Below are 26,506 nucleotides of genomic sequence, written 5' to 3'. Positions count from 1 at the left end.
ATATAAAGAAAGTATTGGTGAGTAACGGAGTGCCAGTTTAGGTGGCGCATGAACAGCATGATGGATGGGGCACTGGAGCGACCTTTGTTGATTATGTCGATGGCTGCAAGGTTGTCTGAGTATGAGGATAAACTTGTGGGACCATTCGTGGTCCCACAGAATGGCTGCAATTAGTAGATTTCGAAGAGAGTGGAGGAAGTGACCTGGCATTCATTCAGCTCCGGGGGTCATTCTGCTGAGAACCAAACTTGGGGGATGTGGAGGGGCCCTCTGTTTTCTCTGCAGACAGTGGAACCCCGAGGTCGGAGAAAACCAGAGGGCTTGATGTGGCTCAGCGCAGGCAGGAAGGTTCGGTGAGACGGGGCACGACGTAGGGAGCATGGTAGGGCTGCACAGGCGGTGAAGACGCCGCAGTAAATTTCATTGTCAAGTGTGCCCATTTAAGTGCCTCACTGAACGGCTGAAGACAGGCTGCGGATTCGAAAACCATTGCGAAACCATTACCTCCAAAGATTTAGAATAATGGCCATGTAATCGTCCATTTCTTGCCGGCGAGTGGAAAATTGTGAACGGAGAGAAAGCATAAGCAAACTCTGCGGCAGTAAGCTCTCTGGAACAGGTGGGTGTTCTCCCTTTCAGGTAGAGGTACCCTTCAAGGAATCTTCCAGCAGGTGGTTAGTGAAGGAAAGGCATGATAAGGAGAGCAAGATATGTTACCGTCTACGATCTGTCTGACTAGTGGGAACTGGAGGACAGGAGATGACAGAGTTAGGATGACGAATAGGAGAATTATCTGTGGACAGGAGAGAGAGGGAAGACTGGAGCTAAATATGGAAAGAACTTGCTGCTGCAAGGGCTGTATAGGAAAGCTGGGTGCTGGCATCCCGGTGCCAAAGGCTCCAGCTGACGTGAGCTGCTGGAACTGGTGAAGCAGGGAGACGGAAGATCCTGACATACCAGGATCCCTAACAAAATTGAGCATATCTGAGATCTTTGAGATTTGAACGAATGTAGCGGCGATCCGCTTGGGAGGACCAGCGGCCCATGATTTGTAGTAGATTTGTATAAGCGCTCAGGGATGCCATTGCCCCCGGCTATAGTCAGCTGCTGCAGTTGCTGGAGGTGGGCAGCAGGGTTGCTAACGTCCCGGTGTCATTTGCTAGGGATTATTTAGTCTTGTGTTGAAAACCTGATGGGAGGTGGTTGCTGAAGCCCTGGGATATTGATCTGCATCCCTTGTTGGTCATGTTGATCATTTCTATGAATGGCCTAAAGATGCGTCACTTTAAATGTTGCTGCTGCAGGGAATTGTGGGACGGGATTATCTCATTTCCTTTTGTAAAAGGATGGTCCAGTGTACCCTATGCTAAAGGAAATAAGAAGGAAGCATTGAAGCACCTTTCCTTAGCATTTAGAGAATTCGACCAGCTCTTGGGAAGTCATTCTTCTAACTTCGATGTGTTCATGAGCTTTAAGTTGTAATGTAGAAGCAACACAGACATTACGAAGATGTTTAAACAACGCGTTGACAGCTGTTTCCCTAGTGTCCCATAGAAGATTATGTATGCATCAACCCAACATTTACTTGCATCTGTCATGTTTCTGCGTAAAATGACATCAACCTGGCAAGTCGTGTACCAAAATTTTCGCAGACGTTCCGAGTTTTTGTTCCAAATTAAGGGGGCATCCGACACCACATGAATGCAGCATTAGGGTGTGCGTGATGATGTCACCTGGAAGAGAGTTGGCGTTGACGGAACTGTGGGCATAACATGCTGACATGAGAGTTTTAGATGAAGGCTGGTTGTTGGAAGACCTCACTGCGATCGGCTGTGTGTTGTGAGGGCGAGTAGTCGGGGAGATGGCAGGTGGCTGGCGATGCCTTTGGAGGCAAAGGAGTCAGAGAAATGCAGCGACAGCAACGGACTGACCTTAAATTCCTCTTCCTCTTTTTTTGATGAGGGAAGTGGGCTGGGAGATGCGGAGGACTCGTCAGTGAATTGTTCTTGAATGTTGAGGAGAGATGAACTGGACGGGATACAGATCATGGAAGAGATGGAGTAAGTTTCAGGCTTGCTGGACTCACCCGTTCCTTGGATGGCTTTAGGACTGCAGAAAGCGGGGTCTCAGGCATGGAGGCAGCAGAGACGTTTTCAGTTTCTGATGCTGGGTCTGCTGACATGGGATGTTAGAAACTTTCAAAGTGATCGTCCTGATTTCGTCAAAATAATTCATTGTCCAATGAGGATAGCGAGATGGAGTCCATTATCAAGATGAGGTAAGTGGATGGATGAAGTCGCTTGTAGTAATTCACATTACAGAATGGTAGCTTAGCGTGCTCAAGATGATGTTGCTTGGTCTCGGTTCTGGCACAGAATATGAGAGCAAAAGAGGAGGAGAGGGTTAGGTGGGTATTCATAGGAAAGCCGGATGTGGCATTAATGAAGTGTGGTCCTGCTCCTGAAACTCTCAATAGATAGCTCCAATTAAAAAAAGGAATCGATTTGTCCTGTGTCATCAGCAGACGCGGCCACAGAAAGTTGTGTGTCATCAGCGTAACAATGGAAAGAGATGCCGTGCCTCCTGTTGACATCACTGAGGGGTAACAAATAGATTAAAAATAAGTGGCACTGAAATCGACCCACAAGTTAATTTGTTATTATCAATAGCGACAAAAAACTCTCTGCTAGAAAGATAAGAGGAAAACCAGTTAAAAACGGTTCTGACAGTTCAATGTGATTCCTCAGTCTATTTAAAATAATTTTGTGATCAACTGTATCAAAAGCAGCACTCAGATCAAGTAGTACCAACAGTGAAGGTTGCATCTAGATGCATCCTCATGTCATTGACTACTTTGACTAGGGCTGTCTCAGTGCTATGATTATCCTGAAAACCAGACAAACATTTCCAACGTATTGTTTGAGTTAATAAAATGTATTTATTACACAAGTTTTTCTAAAATTTTACTTAAAAATGGAAGATTGGCTCTTTACAAGTGCAGTTTTTAATACTGTGGGGAATATACGTTGTTGCATTGAGTGATTAAATTTTCTTTTAAAAAAGGAGGTTGGGATTGGGTCAAGGGTGATTGTGGAGGACTTCAGTGTTGTTACCACTTCCCTGAGCATTTCAGAGTCAACTAGGCTAAAACTGTCTAGGGCTTAACACTGTATGGTGGGTGTTTCTTCAGCTGTTATGGTATTTTGGAGTTGAAAGATACTAAACCTGATGTTGGCTTTCTTCTCTTTAAAGTGGTCAGTAAATTCATCACATTTAGCAGAAGCCATAAGATGGTTGCTCTGTAACAGAGTTAATGAGGTGATCAATGGTGTTAAATTCGAACATAAGCAACCCCAGATTGCTGTTTATTAGGTTAGAAAAATAAAATTGCCTCTTTAATTTAGAGGTTTCATGATTCTTCCATGGCATGTTCCTCCTCTTTTGAGTGGTGCAACAGCATCAAGGACTGTAGCCAACTTATTGATAAAAGCATTAAGGAGACTGTCAGTTGAGGAGGGAGTAGATGTGATCTATCCTTTAGAGTTTCAGTGAGTATTGGGGCTGTTCCCCCGCCTTTCCTACCTTCTCTACAGGAATGGGAGAACACATAATTTGCTGGACAGACTTCTAAGTGTTGCTGGTGCATCCACACCCAACCAAATTTCAGTCATAAATAGACAGTCTAGCTTATTGTGTTATTATACAAAATGGTTTGTTAGGTTATGCCCTTACATTAAAAACAGCCATATGGCGTATGAACTACAGTGGTGTGAAAAAGTGTTTGCCCCTTTCCTGATTTCTTATTTTTTTGCATGTTTGTCACACTTAAATGTTTCAGATCAAACAAATTTAAATATTAGTCAAAATAAACGCAAGTAAAAACAAAATGCAGTTTTTAAATAAAGGTTGTTATTATTAAGGGAAAACAAAATCCAAACATACATGGCACTGTGTGAAATAGTGATTGCCCCCTAAACCTAATAACTGGTTGGGCCACCCTTAGCAGCCACAACTGCAATCAAGCGTTTGCAATAACTTGCAATAAGTTTTTTAACTGAGACACTATGGAGAATGTTTACCGTTAACCCAGGAGGTTCGGGTGTAGTCCATATTTCCTAAAATACGAGGAACGTTCCTAAAAGAGATTAGAATTGTCTATGTAAAAGAGTCAGTTTGTGGAGCAGTGTGAGTAGAGCCATGTGTGCAAGCTGAGAAGTCTAGAGAACTTGCCAATCCCACAACCCAACGTAGGATGGACTGGAGATAAACAAACTTTTCCCAGGGTGGCCTTTCAGCAAGTTAAAAAAGAAGGCTAAAAATCAAATTTTAGCAGTTGTACCAACATGTATCACAAGCTTTGTTGCTGTTGGATGGTTTTCCAAAAGGTTGGGGATTTTAAAGCCAAATTGTTTACAGTAGCTCTGGGAAAGCAAAAGGTTTTGGCAAATTTTGACATTTGACATTTTGACCCAGACATCCCTGATGATGGAATCACTGATGATGAGCATCATCGGAGCCAGGTATTCCGAGGGTGGCGGTTCTGCGAGGGAGGGAGAGATTGCAAGTGTAACCTGCTCAACCCGTCTGGAGGGACAAAGGGTCCAGGGTGCAGCAAAGAGCACTGCACGCCGGAGGGACATGCAGTCAGTGGGCACAGCACCATCCCTTACCCGGTGCATTGAAGCCGGTCTCCTCGGCTCCTACAGCACAGCAAACCAGTATGCTTCGCCTGGGCAGTTGCAACAGTAGAAAATCCCAAGAAAAGTTCATCCTTTTTTCTCACTTTATTTTCTAAGCATTGAATATTCTGTTATAACTGTATGTAGTCATGTTTGCAATTTACACATAGCCCAATGAACAGGTGGGCCTAGATAAAAAGTCTGTAAGAAGGTTATCACAGCCAAAGCAGGTGGCAGATCAGGTTAAAAATCAATAAAAAGCTAAACAATAATTAAAAAATTAAGTTTAAAAAGGGCATAAAAACTAAAAATGATCAAGCAACAACCTGCCACTCAGTGTTGCACAGCGATGACGTCCAAACAAAGAGCAGACATCCAGTATCCACATCTAAATGAGCTGAATCATCAAAACTTTGGTATGTGGACTCTGCAGGAGCCGACATGTGTTAAGCAGATGATGTTGTGTGCTGATACATACATGGATGATGAGTGTCGGGTGGTTTTCTTCCAGTCTGCTTCGGAGCCACAAGAAGTCCTGGTAGCGTCGGCGTACCTCATACTCACTGGAATCAAACTCGCACCGCGTGGTCTGGAGAGAGAAGTTACAAATGAATACGAAGACATCATGAAGATTAATCCCTGGTATCGGAGAGTGTTACTACCTATACCTGGTAGTGTCCGGATGATACACAGACTTGAGTCCATATTTATCAAGTGTGCCAGAATCTCTCCTACAGTAGGAATTGCACTGAAAGTTACACTACTGACGGACTAAAACACTACTAATTCAGAGTAAGATTGAGAGTTATTGATGAAGCTTCCTATACTGAATGAGACAAAGTAGACATTATGATAATTATGCTTGTAGTTTATATGATAGCTGCGATGTTACTGAAATCTGAATTTTCCCAGTTGAATTGAATTTGACAGTTTGGGATACAGCTTCTTTATTTTATTTTGTTATGTGCTTTTTTTTTTTTTAAATACTCAGTATCATTACTGATGTATTTGATCCATAAGAGAAATACTGTATTAACACGGTTGAACTCTTTTGTAATGATACATTTCAAGGACAAATTATTTCAAAATTTAAGGGCCAATAATTCACATAGATGTTCACATATACCAGTCTAACCCAGCACAGTACTATACAAAGCCTTGAATGATTTACTTGAATTAGATGGCAGTAGAAATTTAAGGCCAGGCATCACCCGTGAATAAGGGAAAAGAATCCCTTTTATTCCATCAAGATGAAACTTTGCCAGAAATAATATAGACCCAAATACAAGACTTTTTGTATTATGACTTTATTTTTTTAATCATTAAATTATACAAATTACGCATTATCTCATTAAATATGTGATAATTTGCATATCAGTAGAAACCATTTTTAGGCCCAACAAATAAGGGTCGGAACTTGTTGTCATGCTTTATTGTGATTAATAACTAAATAAGCCACTGACCATTACCAGCTATTTCATCAAGGAATTGGTATGTAAAATTTGGTAGCTGTAACTATTACGAATCCGGATATTTTTGAGTGTATGCTCAGCTATTGCTATGGAATGTTCGTGTCTGGCCTTAGTGCACCCTTTCTTTTTTCATCAATAGTTACCACTACAAAACAAATCAACATATCTGGATATGATATGTTTACCCAGAAGAAAATGGGCTTTCCAACCATACTTCATTGTTATGCCAAATATTGTGGAACTTATACATCACTCAAAAAGGGTAACATCTGATCAATTTTGGTGGAATTTGTGTCGTATAGTATCACATTGTTGGGATTCAGGTAGGCCAGGTATGGTTATTAGCAAAATATCAAATATAATATTTATGAATATTTATAAAATTATTAACTATCAAAATGATTAATATGGATTAGGTCTAATAATTACAGGGCACCACCCTGGGATCAAGGACCAATAACCAAACGTGAAAAACAGTCTAAAAAAGTGGCTGTCCAATGCTGATATTTAAAGTACTATCTTACATTAATAATGGTGGACAGTGAAGGGTGAATCCGAGCACTGACCGTCACAACCAGCTGTTATTGCAACACATACACAAAATAACCACAATATAATTTATTTAACTTTAGCATCGATTAATAATCAATAACTTCCGCCAACAAACCACTATCATCTACTCTAAACACAATATGTATGCAACAATCAGCAACCATCAGAATCAGAAATACTTTATTAATCCCCGAGAGGAAACTCTTTTGTTACAGCTGCTCACTATCACATCAGTGCACACAGGAATAGAAGTTCTAAGCAATCAAAATATAATACACTATAATACAGGCAAGATAAATTAAGTACAAAGTGGATATAAGTATAAAATTAAAATAAGTGTAAAGTACAAAGTGGAATTAGCAGTTGATGATAAGTATGTAAGGTAAATGGTGAATGGTAAATGGACTGTACTTATATAGCGCCTTTCTATTCTACTCAAAGCTCTTCGGTAATAATACAATGTAATAATATACAGTAAGTAATAAGTAATAGTGCATGTACTGTCAAGTTAAGTGTAGCTTATTAAGCATGTAGTGTGTGTATGTAAGTGTATGTGCATGGGTCTGTGTGTGTTTGTGTGTGTGTGGGACAATGGAGAGGGGGGAGTGAGCAAGATGGCGGACGTGACCACGTGGGTAGTTGTCACGCACAGATCCAAAATGGCAGGCAGGCCCGCAAATATCAATCAATTTATCTTCAAGATGGCATGGACCATAGCTAGTTATGTTACCACGTTACCTGAGATGTTTGTGTAGGTGTGTATATGTACATGTAAATGAAATGTGTGTGGGTTAGTGAAAAGGAGAGAGAAAGAAAAGCACACAGAGTAAGGTACAAGAGATCTCAAGTGCCGTGATAAGACACAATTATGTCCCTTTATCACACCCGGCATCGAACTTGGATTCAGCAGCCGTGTTACTGAGCTTTGGTTTAATAAAGCAGTTATTAGCTTCCACAGTGTCTAAAACTAACACAGATAACAGCCCAGCGGCGTGGTAATGACACAAAAAAGAAATGTGGAAAGCATGAAAACACACAGCAGAAAAAGGACACAGCAGTCTGTTACTTTCCATAATAATGCAAAGCACAATTCACAACAAATGAAGCTTAGATGAATAACACACAGTTCTAAACTCTCTAGCCTCTTACTTGAGATTGCTCTTGATAGCAATTTAATGCATCATTTCACATTGTCCGTCAGAGTCCTCTCAGGCTTGGATGCTGGCGTGGCTGGAGCACTGCGCTGTCAGCGGGTTCAACAGCAAAGCTAATCCTCAGTAGGCACCAAAGGAATACAGCTGAGTCGGGGGAGAGACAGCGGGGCTCAGCGGCTATTTTCCTTACGTGAAGAAAATGGTAAATCCAAATCTTCCTTCTGCAGGTGAGAGATTGTTATGTGGAATATAACAATCTCGTTCAGGATCCAAAATTGTGTTCAGCAAACACAAAGCAGTCTGTTGCTCGTCTAGCGAGTTGAGACTTCACCTGGGGAGTTTAAAGTTCACGTGATGTGTCCACTGAAGCAACCAAAGTTACAGTATAAGACAGGGAGCGACCATTGCGCTCTGCCTTTATAGGAATGATGACGTCATGATTGGAGCGGCGGAATTTCCTGCACTCCTGTGGCAGCTCACGCAGTAGGAATCCAGGGTTTGGATTCAACTAGAATTCGCGCACAAGTGTGAATTAACGGACCTGGGGGGGTTTGGTGCTATTTCTCCTAATCTAGGCTGTTTGTTACACTGTTACGTCTGTGGACATTTTCACGATATAAGTGTTAAAGCAACATGCTGAAGGAGCAAAATAACGAGAACTCTCACTCGGGAAAGAGTCCAAATATAGGTTTTTCCCAGGTGGTGCCTAACCCTACACACACACAATATGTTGACATTTGTAATGATTTTCACTTCACTTTCAATTCTGGAGTTGCCACTAAAAAGCATGAAAATGCATTTTAAGATTATTTAGTAGAACATGGCCTTCACACTCACCCATCCATCTTTATCACATCTTTATCATTGTTAGGGGTTTCCAAACTGCACATCAACTAAAACAAACAACTAAACTAACATCTTACATTAAAAGAAACACTTTTTCTGGGTGTGCTACTTAGACCTAAGACAGACCAGGTCCGGAAATCTATATTATCCCCCTGGTATAAAGCACGGCCGTAGCACCTGCCCCTTGGAATCAGCAGCATTCAGAGCCTATTTTTTTCCTTTCAAGGGGTGAAGTAGCAACATGAGAAATACAGTGGTGTGAAAAAGTGTTTGCCCCCTTCCTGATTTCTTATTTTTTGCATGTTTGTCACACTTAAATGTTTCAGATAATCAAACAAATATATAGTATTATTCAAATATATAATATTAGTCAAAGATAACACAAGTAAACACAAAATGCAGTTTTCAAATGAAGTTTGTTATTATTAAGGGAAAACAAAATCCAAACCTACATGGCCCCGTGTGAAAAAGTGATTGCCCCCTAAACCTAATAACTGGTTGGGCCACCCTTAGCAGCAACAACTGCAATCAAGCATTTGCGATAACTTGCAGTGAGTCTTTTACAGCGCTGTGGAGGAATTTTGGCCCACTCATCTTTGCAGAATTGTTGTATTTCAGCCACATTGGAGGGTTTTCGAGCATGAACTGCCTTTTTAAGGTCATGCCACAGCATCTCAATAGAATTCAGGTCAGGACTTTGACTAGGCCACTCCAAAGTTTTCATTTTGTTCTTCTTCAGCCATTATATCTACTGTCATATATTATATATATTATATATTATATATATATATATATATATCGGTAAGCCATTTTGTATATTGGTAAGCCATTTATGTGGCTCAAAAAATGTATGTATGTATGTATATGCAGAGAGCAGGAGCAGGAGCAGCTGTGTGAAAATTATCATTTTACAAAGCCTAGTTTGTGTAGCATTGTTTTTGAATGGTGGGGAAACGAATGAATCTGCACGATATCTGAGGCCAATCAGAGTTTGATTTATTACTGCCAAAATTGTTGTTTGTGACAGAATCCTCACTGCTGCAAAGCTGCATCTTTGTTGTTGACAAAAGGCGTAAAATTGCGAGGACCTTGGGTTCAGGAGATTATGTTCTACTTGATGGACTGATTGCATCTAACATTAGTCACAAATATTACATTTTATTTTGCCAGTGCTGCTTCTTTTAGTAAGCTCATTGTCATTAAGCATTCCCAAAACATCTCTCCTCCTAAGGAAAGTTTCTTCCTTAATGATCTCCTGCAGCTCCTAACAGCTGAGACACTTGATAAATAAGGTCAATTTACCATGCTGCATACATACAGACATGTACAATAAGACCTCCTCACCTTGGTCACAACTCTGTACATGATGAAGGTTTCGATGGCAGTAACATGGTTCTCTGGGTTATCAACGGTGATGAAGATGTCTTTGGTGTTGCCATCCTGCTGCTCCACCTGATCCTCCTCCAGTCTGTACTGGTTGACCATGGAGCTGGGAGAGTTGGGCATGGGACTTCCATCTGACAGAGATGTGTTCTGGACCAATGAGACAATGCCACTGTTAGCCCACAGTGATGTTTACAGCAAACACAAGTTCTACAAGTTCTGTCACTTTTCATGTGAACCACAGAGTTCAATACCATGAATGTCTTGGAAGGGAGACCATCTCAAAGTGTGTGCTGTTATCTCCATTTGTTTAATTCATTGTCTCGTTCCCCTCTATATGACAGAGAGGCTTTGAGTGTAGCCACTCGAAACAGCTAGCCTATAAACACTTTTGCCTTTGAAAGTGGTTGGACGACACTTTGTACAGACTAATTTATTTTAAGCATGGGTATGCTTGAAGTAGTCTAATCATCACTTCCTGCATGTGCTACACAATGCTTAATATAGGAGAAAAGCACAGAAAACAGACTGACTTATTAACAACAAACTTTCAGTAACTGGAGTTAAAAAAACACTTTAGAGAGCTGTGTTGTTCAGCAGGTCGGTTTTGTTTTATGAGATAAAAGACAGAGCCATGCACAGGCGAAGTGGTTTGGTGAAGAGATGCAAAAGCAGGAAATTCATTTAAGTGAAGTTTTTTTCCTTCATTTTCGGGTGGTCATGAAGCATCAGCATCACAGCTTCTTAAAGCAGCTCAGTGCAGTCAAGTTGTTTGAAGTTATTTTACCTTTAGAAGAGACATGCTGAGTTTGAAAGTCATATTTTATATATATTAATTTTGATATTTGGAAATGACTCTCAAAGTTTTTCAATGACTGTAGTGTATGTGTCCGTTACCGTGACAGGTTATAAAATCATCATCATTTAACTGCCTCATCATGTTTCAATCCACATAAACCTGTACTACCTCAGGCTTCTTCTTCTTCTTTTGGCATTTTTGCTTTATTTGGATAGTGACAGTATAGAGTGACAGGAAAGGAGGGGTCCGGGACACCCCCCACCTCAGCCTTCTGAAGTCCTCTGTAGGTACAATGTTGTACGGACTGTTTCTTGGCTGGGATAATAACTTCCCATAGTCTCCACTGGTTGGCAACTTGTCACCACCTATAAATAGTGATCCCACTTTTTGTGAGATTTCAGGTGGTTGTACTAATCTGTGGTGTTACTTTTGGTTGCAGAGTAACGTAGGTGCTTCATCATCATCTTTGAATCCAATTCCACACAGCAGACTGGACAACTTTTTTACAGTATGAGCACAGCTTTTTTGTCAGAACAGATTAGCCTGTATTTCCACTTTTTCTAATGTTAATCACATTTAGGCTAGTAGTTTGAAACACAGTAAAAACACATTTTAAAACCATTCAGTTCATTGTGGAGTAACATTAAAACATACAGTTCATTGTGAGGAGATATCAGTCACAAAATCTTGAAGCTCATGTATCATTAGCCTATAACTTAAGCAAATAAACAAGAAAGATGCCAACTTTTCTGCAATTTCAACCTTCACCTAGGCTAAACGAAGGCCTATGTTATTTGAGGTGATTGTATATAATCTATACAATCCCATAAATAAATATGGGTATTAATTATATGAATTATGGAGCTGATTCATCAGGTGAGGTCAAAATTAGGGAGGGAAATGGTTCAAAGGTCAAAAGGGAGAAAATCCCTATTGAAACACAGTCAAGTGGGCTTAATGGGAGCAGGTGGGTTTAAAGGGAACATAAGTGAGTTTATGGTTAAAGGACAGAATATTTTATTCTACACACGACATTAAAAAATAACCATATGAAATAAATCGATATATGGTGCACTAACATAACATGAAAAGTAAAAATTGATCATGCAAAGTAAAGTAATTAGCTATACTCATTTACAGCTTATGCATTTGATAGCATGCTAAAACTCATTTTGATTGAAAATGAAACAATATTTCTAATCCAAGTAATATTCTAACATATACAGTATCTTATTCAAAACACTAATCACTTAAATGTTTGATAACAAATGAGTACTTATCAAAGACAGGAGTAGAAATATGCAAAAAAATGTTGTTATCTTCTCAGGGTATTTATCAAACTTGCTTCCTGGATTGGCACATCGTGGCTTCCCTGACTACTTCTTCTGTCTGTATGACACATGCAGTGTGTGCTACAACCTTTAAATGATACAATGCTCGGCAACGTGGACAGCGTTTTGCACTTTAAGCTGCCAGTTTGCTTCTCTGGATGGTTGAATAGCTTCAGAAGGCCCCTCCCCCCCATACCTTTCTGACATTGGATTAGGGGGGTCACTTTCCGAGACCAACAATCCGACATTCACACGCATTTCACGGCATGATTGGTCAGCTGTGTGGAGGTGAGAAAGGAGCCAGGGTTTGAACTTTGCTCTTTTTTCTTTCTTGACACAACTATTTCTGTCACTTTTCATGTGAACAACTGAGCGCAACGCTATGAATGTCTTCCTGGAAAGACTGTCTGAAAATGTGCACCATACATATTTCTGCCTGTCCATATTTAAACAATATCGGGTCTCCCCCCGCTCTATAACAGCCGGCCCTTCACTCTGTCTTCGAGTGTGGCTGTTCAGAATAAGTATAAACACTTTAGATTTTCCTTAGTCTTAATTTCTTTTTTTTTCTTTTCTTTACAGGCCTCCATCTTAAACCATACTGCTTTTGTTTTTACTCAAAAACAGTTTGTTGAGCTGACAGCGGTATTTAACTGCTATTCCCTCCTTAAAAGATAACTTAAAATTAGTTTCATGATCCACTTATCTTAAATTTGTGTATAGACTTTAAGATGGAAACTGTACATTTTTCATTTGGTCAAGAGAATTTTGAAAGGTTTTTATGGACCTTTGTGGATGGAGAATTTTGTCAACATTTAGAGGAGCAGATAATTCTTTAAATAATCTAAAAGTATAAAAACACTGAGGATATGACAACAACAATACAGGTTGCCAACTGATAATAAAATGGTTAAATTTAAGATACTGTACATGATACCTAATGGCAACATCTGTGTGACTCATTTTTAAGCACAGGCCATTTCACAGTGGATTCACATTTAAGTCACATCCAGTTTATGCAAACAGCAGTGAACCATGAGTGTGCTGCCTGCAGGTCTGTGTCCTGTAACAACAGCTGTGAAGCTGCTGAGGTCAGCAGAGGACCCAGAACACTGCTCCACACTACAAAACAATGATGACAAACGTGATGACTTCTCTCTCCCAGATAGATGGTTATCATCTGACCATACATGTGCAGCAGGGAGCTCTCACTCTTTTTCCAGGAACCGCAAATAGAGCACTGTCTGCTGTCAGTATGTTAATGGAAACATGGTAGCCTATGGTGTACTTTTAACTTCTGCTGAAAACAACTAAAGGTTATTTAAACCAAATTATATGCAGAGAGTAACCACAACGTACATCTATTTATGTCTTTGTGATGAACTGGTTGTTATGGTAACAGCCAGGAGGCAGCAATTTCTACCTCTGCTTCCAGGTACCACAATGTCATCGTGTGGCAGACAAGACAGGAGCTGTTGGAAAAGTCGCAATAGCTCCATACATGCTGCACATATGTTACGTTTAGACTACCCGAGCCAAATGTATCCACAGCTAAAAATAACTGTTATTCAGATCAGTGGTTCATGAGAAAAACAGCTTTGGATGATGTCAGTAGCAGCTCAGAATTTTTAGTAACCGTGTTAATGTGTTTCAGTGGAAGTGGAGGCAAAGCCCTATAGCTACATTTATTCAGATCTTATCAATGACATGTCTCACTAGAACTGGATAAACTGTATTCATTTAATTCAACCTCGCTGACATCAGTAGTCACTCAGCAACCTAATTTAGCTTGTGCTGGGATTTTCAGAGACAGCTTTCCCAGTTGGTTTTCCAAGTAATCATGACTTCCTAATTCTAAAAATCCAAAGATTGATCTTTGCATCCCCTCCTTGAACCGCCACCTTAACGTGGTGGAGGGGTTTGAGTACCCGAATGACCCTGGGAGCTATGTTGCCTGGGGCTGTATGCCCTGGTAGGGTCACCCATGGCAAACAGGTCCAGGGTGACGGGTCAGACCAAGAGCGGTTCAGAAGCCCCTTATGGATTACTTAAAATCAAGGCCAGTTACGCGCCCGGATTGGCGCTACCGGGCCCCACCCTGGAGCCAGGCCTGGGGTGGGTGCCCGACGGCGCGCCTGGTGGCGGGCCTTTCCCCACGGGGCCCGGCCGGGCACAGCCCGAAGGAGCGACGTGGGGCCGTCCTCCCGTGGACCCACCACCCGCAGGAGGATCCGTAGGGGCGGTGCAGAGAGATCTGGGCGGCAGTCGAAGGCAGGGGCTTCGCGACCAGATCTCCGGACACAGAAACTGGCTCTAGGGACATGGAATGTCACTTCGCTGGGGGAAGGAGCCTGAGCTTGTGCGGGAGGTTGAGCGTTACCGGCTAGATATAGTCGGCCTCGCCTCCACGCACAGCCTGGGCTCTGGAACCCGTCTCCTCGAGAGGGGCTGGACGCTCCATTTCTCTGGCGTTGCCGGGCGGGAGAGGCGGCGGGCTGGTGTGGGCCTGCTCATAGCCCCACAGCTCAGCCGTCCACGTGTTGGAGTTTACCCCAGTGAACGAGAGGGTCGCGTCCCTCCGCCTCCGGGTGGGGGACAGGTCTCTCACTGTTGTGGCGGCCTACGGGCCGAACAGCAGTGCAGAGTACCAGGCCTTCTTGGAGTCCCTGGGAGGGGTACTAGACAGTGCACCACCCGGGACTCCGTTGTTCTACTGGGGACTTCAACGCCCACGTGGGCAACGACAGTGACACCTGGAGAGGGGTAATCGGAAGGAACGGCCCCTGATCTGAACCCGAGCGGTGTTCAGTTGTTGGACTTCTGTGCTAGTTACAGTTTGTCCATAACTAACACCATGTTCAAGCACAAGGGTGTCCATCAGTGCACGTGGCACCAGGACACCCTAGGCCGGAGGTCGATGATCGACTTTGTTGTCGTATCATCTGACCTCCGCCGCGCGTCTTGGACACTCGGGTGAAGAGAGGGGCGGAGCTGTCAACCGATCACCACCTGGTGGTGAGTTGGATCCTCTGGCGGGGGAGGAAGCCGGACAGACTTGGCAGGCCCAAGCGTATCGTGAGGGTCTGCTGGGAACGTCTGGCGGAGCCCTCTGTCAGCAGGGTCTACAACTCACACCTCCGGGAGAGCTTCTCCCAGATCCCGGGGGAGGTTGGGGACATTGAGTCCGAGTGGACCATGTTTTCCACCTCCATTGTCGATGCGGCGGCTCGTAGCTGTGGTCGCAAGGTTTCTGGTGCCTGTCGCGCGGCAATCCCGAACACGGTGGTGGGCGCCGGAAGTAAGGGATGCCGTCAGGCTGAAGAAGGAGTCCTATCGGGCCTTGTTGGCTCGTGGGACTCCCGAGGCAGCTGACAGGTACCGCAGGCTAAGCGTGCTGCAGCCCGTGCGGTCACAGAGGCAAAAACTCAGGACTGGGAGAGGTTCGGAGAGGCCATGGAGGAGGACTATCGGTCGGCCTCAAAGAAATTCTGGCAAACCGTCCGACGGCTCAGGAGGGGGAAGCAGTGCTTCACCAACACCTTATGCGGTGCGGGTGGAGAGCTGTTGACCTCGACTGGGGATGTTGTCGGACGGTGGAAGGAATACTTTGAGGATCTCCTCAATCCCGCTGTCACGTCTTCCGAAGAGGAAGCGGAGGCTGGGGACCGGAGGCGGACTCATCCATCACCCTGGCCGAAGTCACTGAGGTTGTTGGCAAGCTCCTTGGTGGCAAGGCTTCGGGGTGGATGAGATCCGTCCTGAGTATCTTAAGTCTCTGGATGTTGTGGGACTGTCTTGGCTGACACGTCTCTGCAACATCGCGCGGCGGTCTGGGACAGTGCCTCTGGACTGGCAGACCGGGGTGGTGGTCCTCTGTATAAGAAGGGGGACCGGAGGGTGTGTTCCAATCACAGAGGGATCACACTTCTCAGCCTCCCGGTAAGGTCTATTCCAGGGTACTGGAGAGGAGAATTCGTCCGATAGTCGAACCTCGGATTCAGGAGGAGCAGAGTGGTTTTCGTCCCGGTCGTGGAACACTGGACCAGCTCTATACTCTCCATCGGGTGCTCGAGGGTTCATGGGAGTTTGCCCAACCAGTCCACATGTGCTTTGTGGATCTGGAGAAGGCATTCGACCGTGTGCCCCGGGCGCTTTGTGGGGAGTGCTCTGGGAGTATGGGGTCCGGGGCCCTTTGCTAAGGGCTGTCCGGTCCCTGTATAACCGGAGCAGGAGCTGTGTTCGCATTGCCGGCAGTAAGTCAGACCTGTTCCCGGTACATGTTGGACTCCGCCAGGGCTGCCCTTTGTCACCGGTTCTGTTCATAATTTATATGGACAGAATTTCTAGGCGCAGTCAGGGGCCGGAGGGTGTCCGGTTTGGGAACCACAGGATCTCATCTCTGCTGTTTGCAGATGATGTCGTTTGATGGCTTCTTCAAACCGGGACCTGCAGCATGCACTGGGACGGTTTGCAGCCGAGTGTGAAGCAGCTGGGATGAGAATCAGCTCTTCCAAATCTGAGGCCATGGTTCTTGACCGGAAAAAGGTGGTTTGCTCTCTTCGCGTGGGTGGGGAGTCCTTGCCCCAAGTGGAGGAGTTTAAGTATCTTGGGGTCTTGTTCACGAGTGAGGGACGGATGGAGCGTGAGATTGACAGGCGGATCGGTGCAGCGTCTGCAGTGATGCGGGCGCTGTATCGGACCGTTGTGGTAAAGAAGGAGCTGAGTCGAAAGACAAAGCTCTCGATTTACGGTCAATCTACGCTCCTGCCCTCACCTATGGTCATGAGCTTTGGGTAGTGACCGAAAGGACAAGATCGCGGATACAAGCGGCCGAAATGGGCTTCCTCCGCCGAGTGGCTGGGCGCTCCCTTAGAGATAGGGTGAGGAGCTCAGTCACACGGGGAGCTCGAGTAGAGCCGCTGCTCCTCCACGCCGAGAGGAGCCAGCTGAGGTGGCTAGGGCATCTGATCCGGATGCCTCCTGGACGCCTCCCTCGGGAGGTGTTCTGGGCATGTCCCACCGGGAGGCGGCCCGGGAAGACCCAGGACACGCTGGAGGGACTATGTCTCTCGGCTGGCCTGGGAACGCCTCGGGATCCCCGGAGGAGCTGGAGGAAGTGTCTGGGGCGAAGAAGTCTGGGAGTCCCTGCTTAGACTGCTGCCCCATGACCCGGCCCCGGATAAGCGGAAGAAGATGGATGGATGGATGGATGGATGATCTTTGCATCTGTGTGTTTTCTCAGTGAGCATGTGTAGATTTGCACTAAATGGTGTTGGCTACGGTTACCTTTTAAGTTAGGGCTGCATGATGTGTAAAATGTCTAAAAGTTATTACAAAGCACAAAATAGGGCCTTTTTTCAGTCAAAAAGATATATGATAGCTGATAATATTAGCTGTGTAGGGTCACAAAATCTATTAAGTCAAAAGTAATTTGATAAGGACTTTCTGAATCAAAATCGAATCGAATTAGTAGATCAGTACCAAAATCCAGCTGCCAAACAAATTAGTAAAGTTGTGGGCCAGACAGCTAAACAATAAGCTGAAACTGACTATAAAGCCCCATAAAGCAGAGGGGAGCTGCAAATTCAGTTGATAATGATCTGTAGGTTCATCACTAAGAGCGACCTCTTTTACATTGTCACAATTTTTTCCCCACACATTGTCATTTGATACATTGGTATTATAAAAAATGTCCATTATAGCTGCTTTAAATTGTTTCACAAAAACTCCTACACAAGGGACCTTGCAAGAGCTACCACTGTTTCTCATGTCTAGGTGTTACCCATGTTATTTTTCCAAGTTGGAATCACAACAATTTAATCTTCTATACAACTAGCAACAGTTGAGTATCTTTGACATTTTGCAATATAGGTGCCAAAGCAATGCATAAGATTCAGTACCAATTACAAAATAATTGGTGATACCCGGTTTGTACAGTACGAATATCACCACTGGTTGTTCACTTAAGCTAGTGCTGGAGTAAATAACGTATTCATTATCAATAATCAAGTCAATTAATTTTAATTCAATAAGGCTTTATTGGCATGGGAAACAGATGTTAACATTGCCAAAGCATGTGTAAAATAATAGATATACATAAAACAGAAGAATTGTGATATTAAAATATATACAGATAAGTAAGATAGGATAGGTGTGTGTATGTGTGTATGTAGGTCATTCACTGTCCCTCAGGGCTAGGGCTGGGCGATTAATCAAATTATATTTTCAATTACGATTTTGGCTTCCAACGATTATGAAAACAAGATAAATCGAGATAAAACGATTATTGTGCAGCATTCCATTTTGCAATGACGCTCTCGTTTTGTCTTGTGTTCCAGCACACCCCTTTCCTTTACAGCGGTGCGATTTTGTCCCTCCCTAAAAGGCCAAACTCTCTCAGCCAGGCTGTGGCATGTTGATATATACTGGGCAGCATGATATGCCCTGTCTCCTTTTCCAAGGAGTATGTTTAATTTTGAGAGGTCATTTAGCTCTTTGAAATCTGAGATTACAGAGTTGACCTTGTTACAGTAAACGCTCCTTATTTCATTGAATGTTAATTAACAGAAATGATTTATCTAGAATTTTCGCCCACTCCTCTTGACAGAACTGGTGTAACTGGGTCAGGTTTGTAGGCCTTCTTGCTCGCACTCGACTTTTCAGTGCCGCCCACAAATTTTCTATGGGATTGAGATCAGGGCTTTGTGATGGCCAATACCTTGACTTTGTTGTCCTTAAGCCACTTTGTAACTAATTTGGAGGTATGCTTTGGGTCATTGTCCATTTGGAAGACCCATTTGCGCCCAAACTTTAACTTCCTGGCTGATGTATTCAGATGTTGCTTCAATATATCCACATCATTTTCTTTTCTCATGATGCCATCTATTTTGTGTGCACCAGTCCCTTCTGCAGCAAAGCAGCCCCACAACATTATACTACCACCCCCATACTTCACAGTTGGGATGGTGTTCTGAGGCTTCAAAGCTTCGCCCTTTTTCCTCCAAATATACCGTTTAAAATTGAACTGTTTATGGCCCGAACAGTTCAATTTTTGTTTCGTCAGACCACAGGACATGTCTCCAGAAATTAAGATTTTTGTCCCCATGTGCAGTTGCAAACTGTAGTCTGTCTTTTTTATGGTGGTTTTGAAGTAATGGCTTTCTCCTCCCGGAGTAACCTTTCAGCTCATGGTGGTACAGGACTCGTTTTACTGTGGATAATGACACTGTCTTACTAGTTTCAGCCAGCATCTTCACAAGGTCTTTTGCTGTTGTCCTGGGGTTGATTCGCACATTTCGCACCAAAAAGTGTTTCTCTCTGGGACTCAGAATCCGTCTCCTTCCTGAGCGGCATGATGGTTGTACATTCCCATGTTTTTTATACTTGCGTATTATTGTCTGAACGGATGAACGTGGGACCTTCAGGCATGTGGAAATTGCACCTAAGGATGAGCCACACTTGTGAAGGTCCACAGTTCTTTTCCCGATGTCTTGGTTGATTTCTCTTGATTTTCCCATGATTTCAAAGAAAGAGGCTCTGTGTTTGAGGTGTGCTTTTATATGCATCCACAGGTGGGCCACCAATTAACTCAAATGGAATCAATTATCCTATAAGAAGCTTCTTAAGCTCAGAATGGAATCATCTGGAGTTTTCTTTTTGTTTAAAGACACAATAAACTTGTAGTGTATGTATACTTCTGACTTTGATGAAAGTGATAAGAAAAATACATAAAAATTCTCCCTCGCTCGATTGTGACATTTAACAAATGTAAAAAAATATGTTAATATTTATTGATCTAAAACAGAAAAGGTTTACTCTGATTTAATGTATGACAGTAAAGAAAAAAAAGTTTTTGTGTTTTTTTCTGAAGTGTAGTAAATATAAATATCTGGTTTCAACTGTAATTATGATTTTTGCCATAATCGAGCAGCCCTACATTAACGTTAAGCTGGCACTTTGGCTGAGGAGCTCAATTTATGTTGTAATCATCGGCAAAATAGTAACATTAAACGAGTAGTCCCAGAGCCCTAACATCAGTAAAGTTATACAAGTGGAATCTGGAATAACAAGAACCCTAGCTATCGTTAGACTCCATGGAAATAACATTAACACCTGTTGTTACATCCAAATTGTGATGGCTAGGGTTCGCTAAATCAAAACAACTCAACCTTATCAGGCTAATTAACAGTCACAAGCTTGACATATCGTCATATAAGCCCATTAAGGTTATCATAACACTACTAAGAGAGAGTAAGAGATTCTTAAGGTATGTGGGCAGTCAAAAACTGACCTCCCAGAGATGGCCCTCTTGCGTTGTAAATGTCAGTAACTATGGTCGAATTACGTAGAAAGGATAGTATGCAATAAAAAGCTAGATTCAAGAACTACACAATTACAGTGGGCGGATCACTACACTGGTCACTTAATGGGATTAAAAATACTGTTCTGTCATTTTGGTTTCTTCTTGCCATACTGTATTCACCTTGACATTAGCACTTTGATCACCACACACCCAGTTAAATTAATTATTCTCCTTCATTCAAGACCAAATTTATATGCAGTTTAGTTGCAGTTGTGGTTGGCCCTGACAAAACATGACAAGTACAAGTAATGTACATGTACAAGTAACACTGAATCCACGTTTAACAGATTATCTAGGTTTCATCTGACCTGATAAAGCTCATGTTTGATTATGTGTTCCTGGACCCACCAGATTATCCTCACAGTATGAGGACGTTATTGCTGGGCAGGTGTCATGCTTTCGTCAAGCAAAGGCCGGAAGACAACAGAGCAGCCAGCAGCATCAGGAAAGTCTCTGTTTCCACAGGAAGACGGGTCAGGATGACGACTGTGACCTGAGAGCTCCATTACCAGCTGACAAAACTTCAGCATACAAATAACCTTCGCCCTGGTGGTGGACATGATCTGCACAGTTTACATAAAACTTATGGCTTTGCTACTTTGTGCATTTTATGTACCCAGTCTAGATTTCCATTTCATTGGCTATGAATCTTCCTGTTCTTTCGGCTGCTCCTGTTAGGGGTCGCCACAGCGGATCATCTGTTTCCATCTCTTCCTGTCCTCTGCATCTTCCTCTGTCGCGTCAACCACCTGAATGTCCTCCATCACCACATCCATGAACCTCCTGTTTGGTCTTCCTATATTCCTCTTGCCTGGTAGCTCCATCTTCAGCATCATTCTCCCGATATACCCAACATCTCTCCTCCGCATATGTCCAAACCATCTCAATCTTGCCTCTCTCGCTTTGTCTCCAAACCGCCTAACCTGAGCTGTCTCTCTAATATACTCATTCCTAATCCTGTCCATACTCGTCACTCCCAACAAAAATCATAGCATCTTCGACCCTGCCACCTCCAGCACGCCCTCCTGTCTTTTCATCAGTGCCATCGCCTCCAAACCATACAATATACCTGGTCTCACCACCATCTTGTAAACCTTCCCTTTCACTCTTGCTGGTACCCTTCTGTCACAAAACACTCCTGACACTTTTCTCCACCCACTCCACCCTGCCTACACTCTCTTCTTTACCTCTCTTCTGCACTCCCCATTACTTTGAACAGTTGACCCCAAGTATTTAATCTCATGCACCTTTGCTACCTTTACTCCTTGCATCCTCACCATTCCGCTGTCCTCCCTTTCATTCACACACATGTATTCTGTTTTGCTCCTATTGACTTTCATTCCTCTTCTCTCCAGTGCATACCTCCACCTCTCCAGGCTCTCCTCAACCTGCTCCCTTCTCTCATTACAGATCACAATGTCATCCACAAACATCATAGTCCATGGAGACTCCTGCTCCTGATCTCGTCCGTCAACCTGTCCATCACCATTGCAAACAAGAAATGGCTCGGAGCCGATCCGTGATGTAATCCCACCTACACCTTTAACCCATCCGTCACTCCTACTGCATATCTCACCACTGTCACACTGCCCTCATACATATTCTGCACCACTCTTACATACTTATCATTTCAATGGCTATGAATAAAGTGCTGTACTTTCAAGGAGGGTTTTGTTTTGTTTTTAAATTTAGTAGTAAGAGTCCTGTGGTATTAGAGAAATATATAATTTCCTTTCACAAAGGTTTTATGTAATTACACTGTTTAAACACGTGATATGAAAAACTTGTGGTTTCAGATCATCAAACAAATTTAAATATTAGTCAAAGAAAACACAAGTAAACACAAAATGCAGTTTTTAAATGAAGGGTACAGCACAAACATAATCGACACTAGCCAATGAGAAGCAAGGGGGCACTGAAGGCCCACCCACCAATGAAAACAAGGCATTGAGTGGTAAATTTGTTTTGTCAGTAAGAACGGAAATTGAGCTGAATTTGTGTTATTTGTTGTGTTTCTGGCTTCTGCCCGCATGGTCTTTGATCACAGGTTTCACTCTCCCCACTGATAATTTCCCCAACACAGATAGCTCAGTGGTCATTGCTGCTGGTGACTGAGCCCACACTGGGCAGTTTTTTTGGGGGGGGCCTCAGTGAGGCTACAATAGACCCCTTGGCAAGACTACATTTGTCGTCTGCCGACGCTACAATTGTAGACTTGCCAAGGTGACAAATGTAGTCTGTGCCAGTGAAATGTAAGGAAATAAAGCTTTTTTTTTTTAATCTACTCTTATCCTACTTTATTAAATACAAAAGTTCAAAAAGGCATCTGTAGAACATGACATTAGTTCATTACAATACAACTGAGAACATGAATGCCACAAATATTGATATACTGAATACCTTTTTATCAATTTGATTCTGATGGCAAAATATTATTTACACAAATATAGATCTCTTCCTGTTTTTGAAGCATTTAAAAATGGATTGGCCATCTTTTAAAAATCTTTGAGACATATTAATAGTAAGAATTAATTAAAACTTCTTGACTCCCTAGAATTGTATTTTAAGTAATCTTCTCTCAAAGACACGTCATTTATTTGGATTATTTTACTTCCTAAATTAAATTATTTGCTTTTATCAATAGGCTATTTGTGGCACGTTCTTAGTTGGCAGTGGCAAAAACCTTATTGTTGGACCCTGTATACAGTATATGTGGACAATTATCCCTAACAATCGCACCAAACTGCAGAGGCCTATAGAAATGTCACAATATAACGTTGCCTTGATTATGTGCATAATACTTGACCCAAAAAACACAACTCTGGGCCTTTATCAAATCTTCAGAAGGAATAATTAAATTTGGCTTCTACATAATTCAAAGCCAGTTAAAATAGTATTGAAATTGAAATTGTTAATTCAAGTTTAAATGCATTTGCTTGAAAACAACTAAGAGGTGAACCAAGGTCAAGAGTTAAAATCTACTGGACTAAGTGTTGGTTTGTGTTTTGGAGCTAAACCGAAATGAAAAGGTGGCTCTACAGATTAGTAAAAGCTCTCAAGTACTTTTTTAGCTGGTGTTTTGCAGATAAGCAAATAAACGTTGAATTATTCAAAAACTGAACGGAGTTTGGCGTTAGTCTTTCCATAAAAGACACTAACAGCAAAATGCAGATAGGACAGTCGGGTTCTAAGGTCAGCTCATCAGCTGATCCAGGAAATTTGGTTTCCTTCCTTCTATACGTGACAGTATGTGGTCACGATGTGCACCACTGTCACTATATCCAGGCTGGAGGAAACTTATAAACTATATATTCTTCTACAAGTGAAAGTTAAAGCGGGTATGTTAGTGCCAGGGTCAAATCCACGTAGCAAGAAAAGCAACGGAACTGTTTGAAGCCGAGAGTCCGAAGCTTTCGCCGTTTTTTCAGGCAGTTTCTCTGTACCTTGCTGAAAACCTCCAGGTCTTCGTCCTCATCCAGATCCAACATGTGTCCGGAGAAGTCCGCAGGGACCGTCTGTCCGCTCATCTCTCTCTCAAACTTTCTAAGTGAACTGAACTCATCAGACAGACCTGAGAGTTAAACTTCCACCACAACTTCCGAACAGCAGAACAGAAAGACAACGACAGTAGACAAGAACAGCAGTTCCTCTAATAGATTTCAAAATAAAAGCTGTGCATCTACAACCACTTTGGGTGCAATGACTGATTCACAAGAAATGATTTGCCAGGATTTTTCAGCTACCTATTTTGTGGTTCGGGAAGTATTCAAGAGATTTCACATTTTCTGAGTAAAGGGTTCCAGACATAGGATACTAATAGAAAATAAACAACTTTAAAGTCTTAGTAGTTTTTATTGTCAGCAACACAGCAATGTGTTGGAAAGGACAGAAAATGCTGCACATTTAGTGTTCAGAATTAGGTTTACATTTTTACAGATTTTCATGATGGATTGAAAAAATGAAATCTCTTTTGGTTCTTTTTGAAGAATTTGCCCTTATTTCACTACATATTTTTGTAGGTCTAACACTGAATGCTGTGCTATTTTTGGCCAAAATGTTCAGAGCGTATATACATTACAGAACTGAACTGTGAGCTGTCAACGTGATTTCAGCATTACCCCGTGGTCTGAACAGAGCTGTAATTTCAGTTGCATATGGCTGTGTCATAAATAAAAACGTTTTTTTTTTAAAGCTTGTAATGTCTGTGTTAGTTTATACAACTACAGCCTGGCCATTATTTTGTTGCCCATTAAAACCTTTCCAGAACAACTTGTTGTTTTCCAGGATATTTGGAGCAAATCGGTCATTCTGCAGGAATATGTCATTTTCCATGGAAAACTACTTCCAGGTTCTCCAGGATGCACACGTTTAGGTGGTCAATTAGAACAGTTTCAGTGCAGGAAAAATAAAGAGAATGTTCTGTACATTTTCCACTTTTGTTTTATTATTGAATTTAACATTAAACATAATAATGGAGACTATTTGACTGAATAGTTTTGTTTGAACCATGTAGAGAGTCTGTATCATCTATAACACAAACAAAAGCAGTCTTTACAATATCACACAAAAAAGAAAAAAGTGGACATGATGACAAATACAGACAATATCATGTCAAGTCAACAACACATTGCACTGTTCTACACATTCTGAATGAAACACCTGTTGAAATGTTAGTTTCACCAACTATAGAGTATAGAGATTAATCTGAAGTAACTCATACTTGATATTCGTCTTCTTTAATCAGAATCAGAATCAGCTTTATTGGTCAAGTATGACATGTACACAAATACAATTGGCGTGACTCCGGTTTTTCGTTGACGACATACTGCTAAAAACAAGGACAACAAAGCTAAACTGAAACATTTGAACTATTATGTACATACAAGTAGGTGAAAAAACATAAATATATATAAAAAGTATATATATAAAAAACAACAATGAAATTTGTAAACAATAAGACAATACTGCAATGGTGCTGAGTGCAAACAGTGCTGGAATAAATATGGAAGGATTCATGTAGCAGGTTATATACATGGAGAAGGAGGATATGACAGTATATGTACAATATATGCAGTGTGCTTGGATTTATAGCTGACAATGATGATATGTACATATTAAAAAGATAGTGTGTATTTAAACTATAAACTATATAATTTGTAATTTGTAGGTACAGTGGATGGTTACTGTTACAAGGTTATTGCACAGAGATTTTGCTGACACTATGTGTCTGATGTGAACTGTTAGTCAGAGTAATGGCATGTGGAAAGAAACTGTTCTTGTGTCTGGTTGTTTTGGCGTACACCGCTCTGTAGCGCCTACCAACTTCCTGAGCTGGCGCAGGAAGTACATCCTCTGCTGCGCCTTTTTTGACGATTGTGTCTACGTTTGATGCTCACTTTAGGTCCTGGGAGATTGTGGATCCCAGAAACCTGAAGGTTTCCACAGCAAACACAGTGCTGTTAAGAATGGTGATGGGGGACAGGGTTGGGGGGCTCCTCCTGAAGTCCACTATCATCTCCACAGTTTTGAGTGTGTTCAGCTCCACGTTGTTTTGACCGCACCAGAGGGGCAGCTGTTCAACTTCCCATCTGAATGCACACTCATCACTGTCCCGGATGAGGCCGCTGACCGTTGTGCTTAATGATTGTGGAGCGTTTGAAGCAGGAGGGGGCTTCACACAGCTCCAGTGATCTGTTGAAGATCTGTGTGAAGATGGGGGCCAGCTGGTCAGCACAGACTTTCAGACAGAAGGGTGACACGACGTCTGGGCCTGGTGCCTTCCTGATCTTCCGTCTCTGAAAGAGTTGACGCACATCCTCTTCACAGATCCTGAGTGCAGGATCGGTGGGGAGGGTTGAGGGGGTGGCAGGGGTTGCAGATGGTTTTGTCATGTCTGAGTCAGAGCCAGTGAGGGGTGTGAATGTGGGC

At 42.5% G+C, this 26,506-nt stretch overlaps 1 protein-coding gene across 1 annotated transcript in view; it reads right to left on the bottom strand.

The window, feature by feature from the left end:
* Positions 1-24,198, bottom strand: part of snx7 (sorting nexin 7) — a 77,590-nt gene extending 53,392 nt beyond the window's left edge. Inside the window, exons 1-3 of the mRNA XM_044176706.1 lie at positions 24,022-24,198; positions 10,048-10,236; positions 5,158-5,268 (exon numbers count right to left, since the gene is read on the bottom strand). Coding sequence (XP_044032641.1) covers positions 5,158-5,268; positions 10,048-10,236; positions 24,022-24,105 — 384 coding nt within the window. The 5' untranslated portion in view covers positions 24,106-24,198. The remainder of the gene's footprint in view (positions 1-5,157; positions 5,269-10,047; positions 10,237-24,021) is intronic.
* Between the last annotated feature and the right edge of the window lie 2,308 nt (positions 24,199-26,506).

Source organism: Siniperca chuatsi, linkage group LG19 (genome assembly GCF_020085105.1).
Source record: "Siniperca chuatsi isolate FFG_IHB_CAS linkage group LG19, ASM2008510v1, whole genome shotgun sequence".
In the NCBI taxonomy this organism is placed as follows: domain Eukaryota; kingdom Metazoa; phylum Chordata; class Actinopteri; order Centrarchiformes; family Sinipercidae; genus Siniperca; species Siniperca chuatsi.
This window is presented reverse-complemented; position numbering and strand designations above follow the sequence as displayed.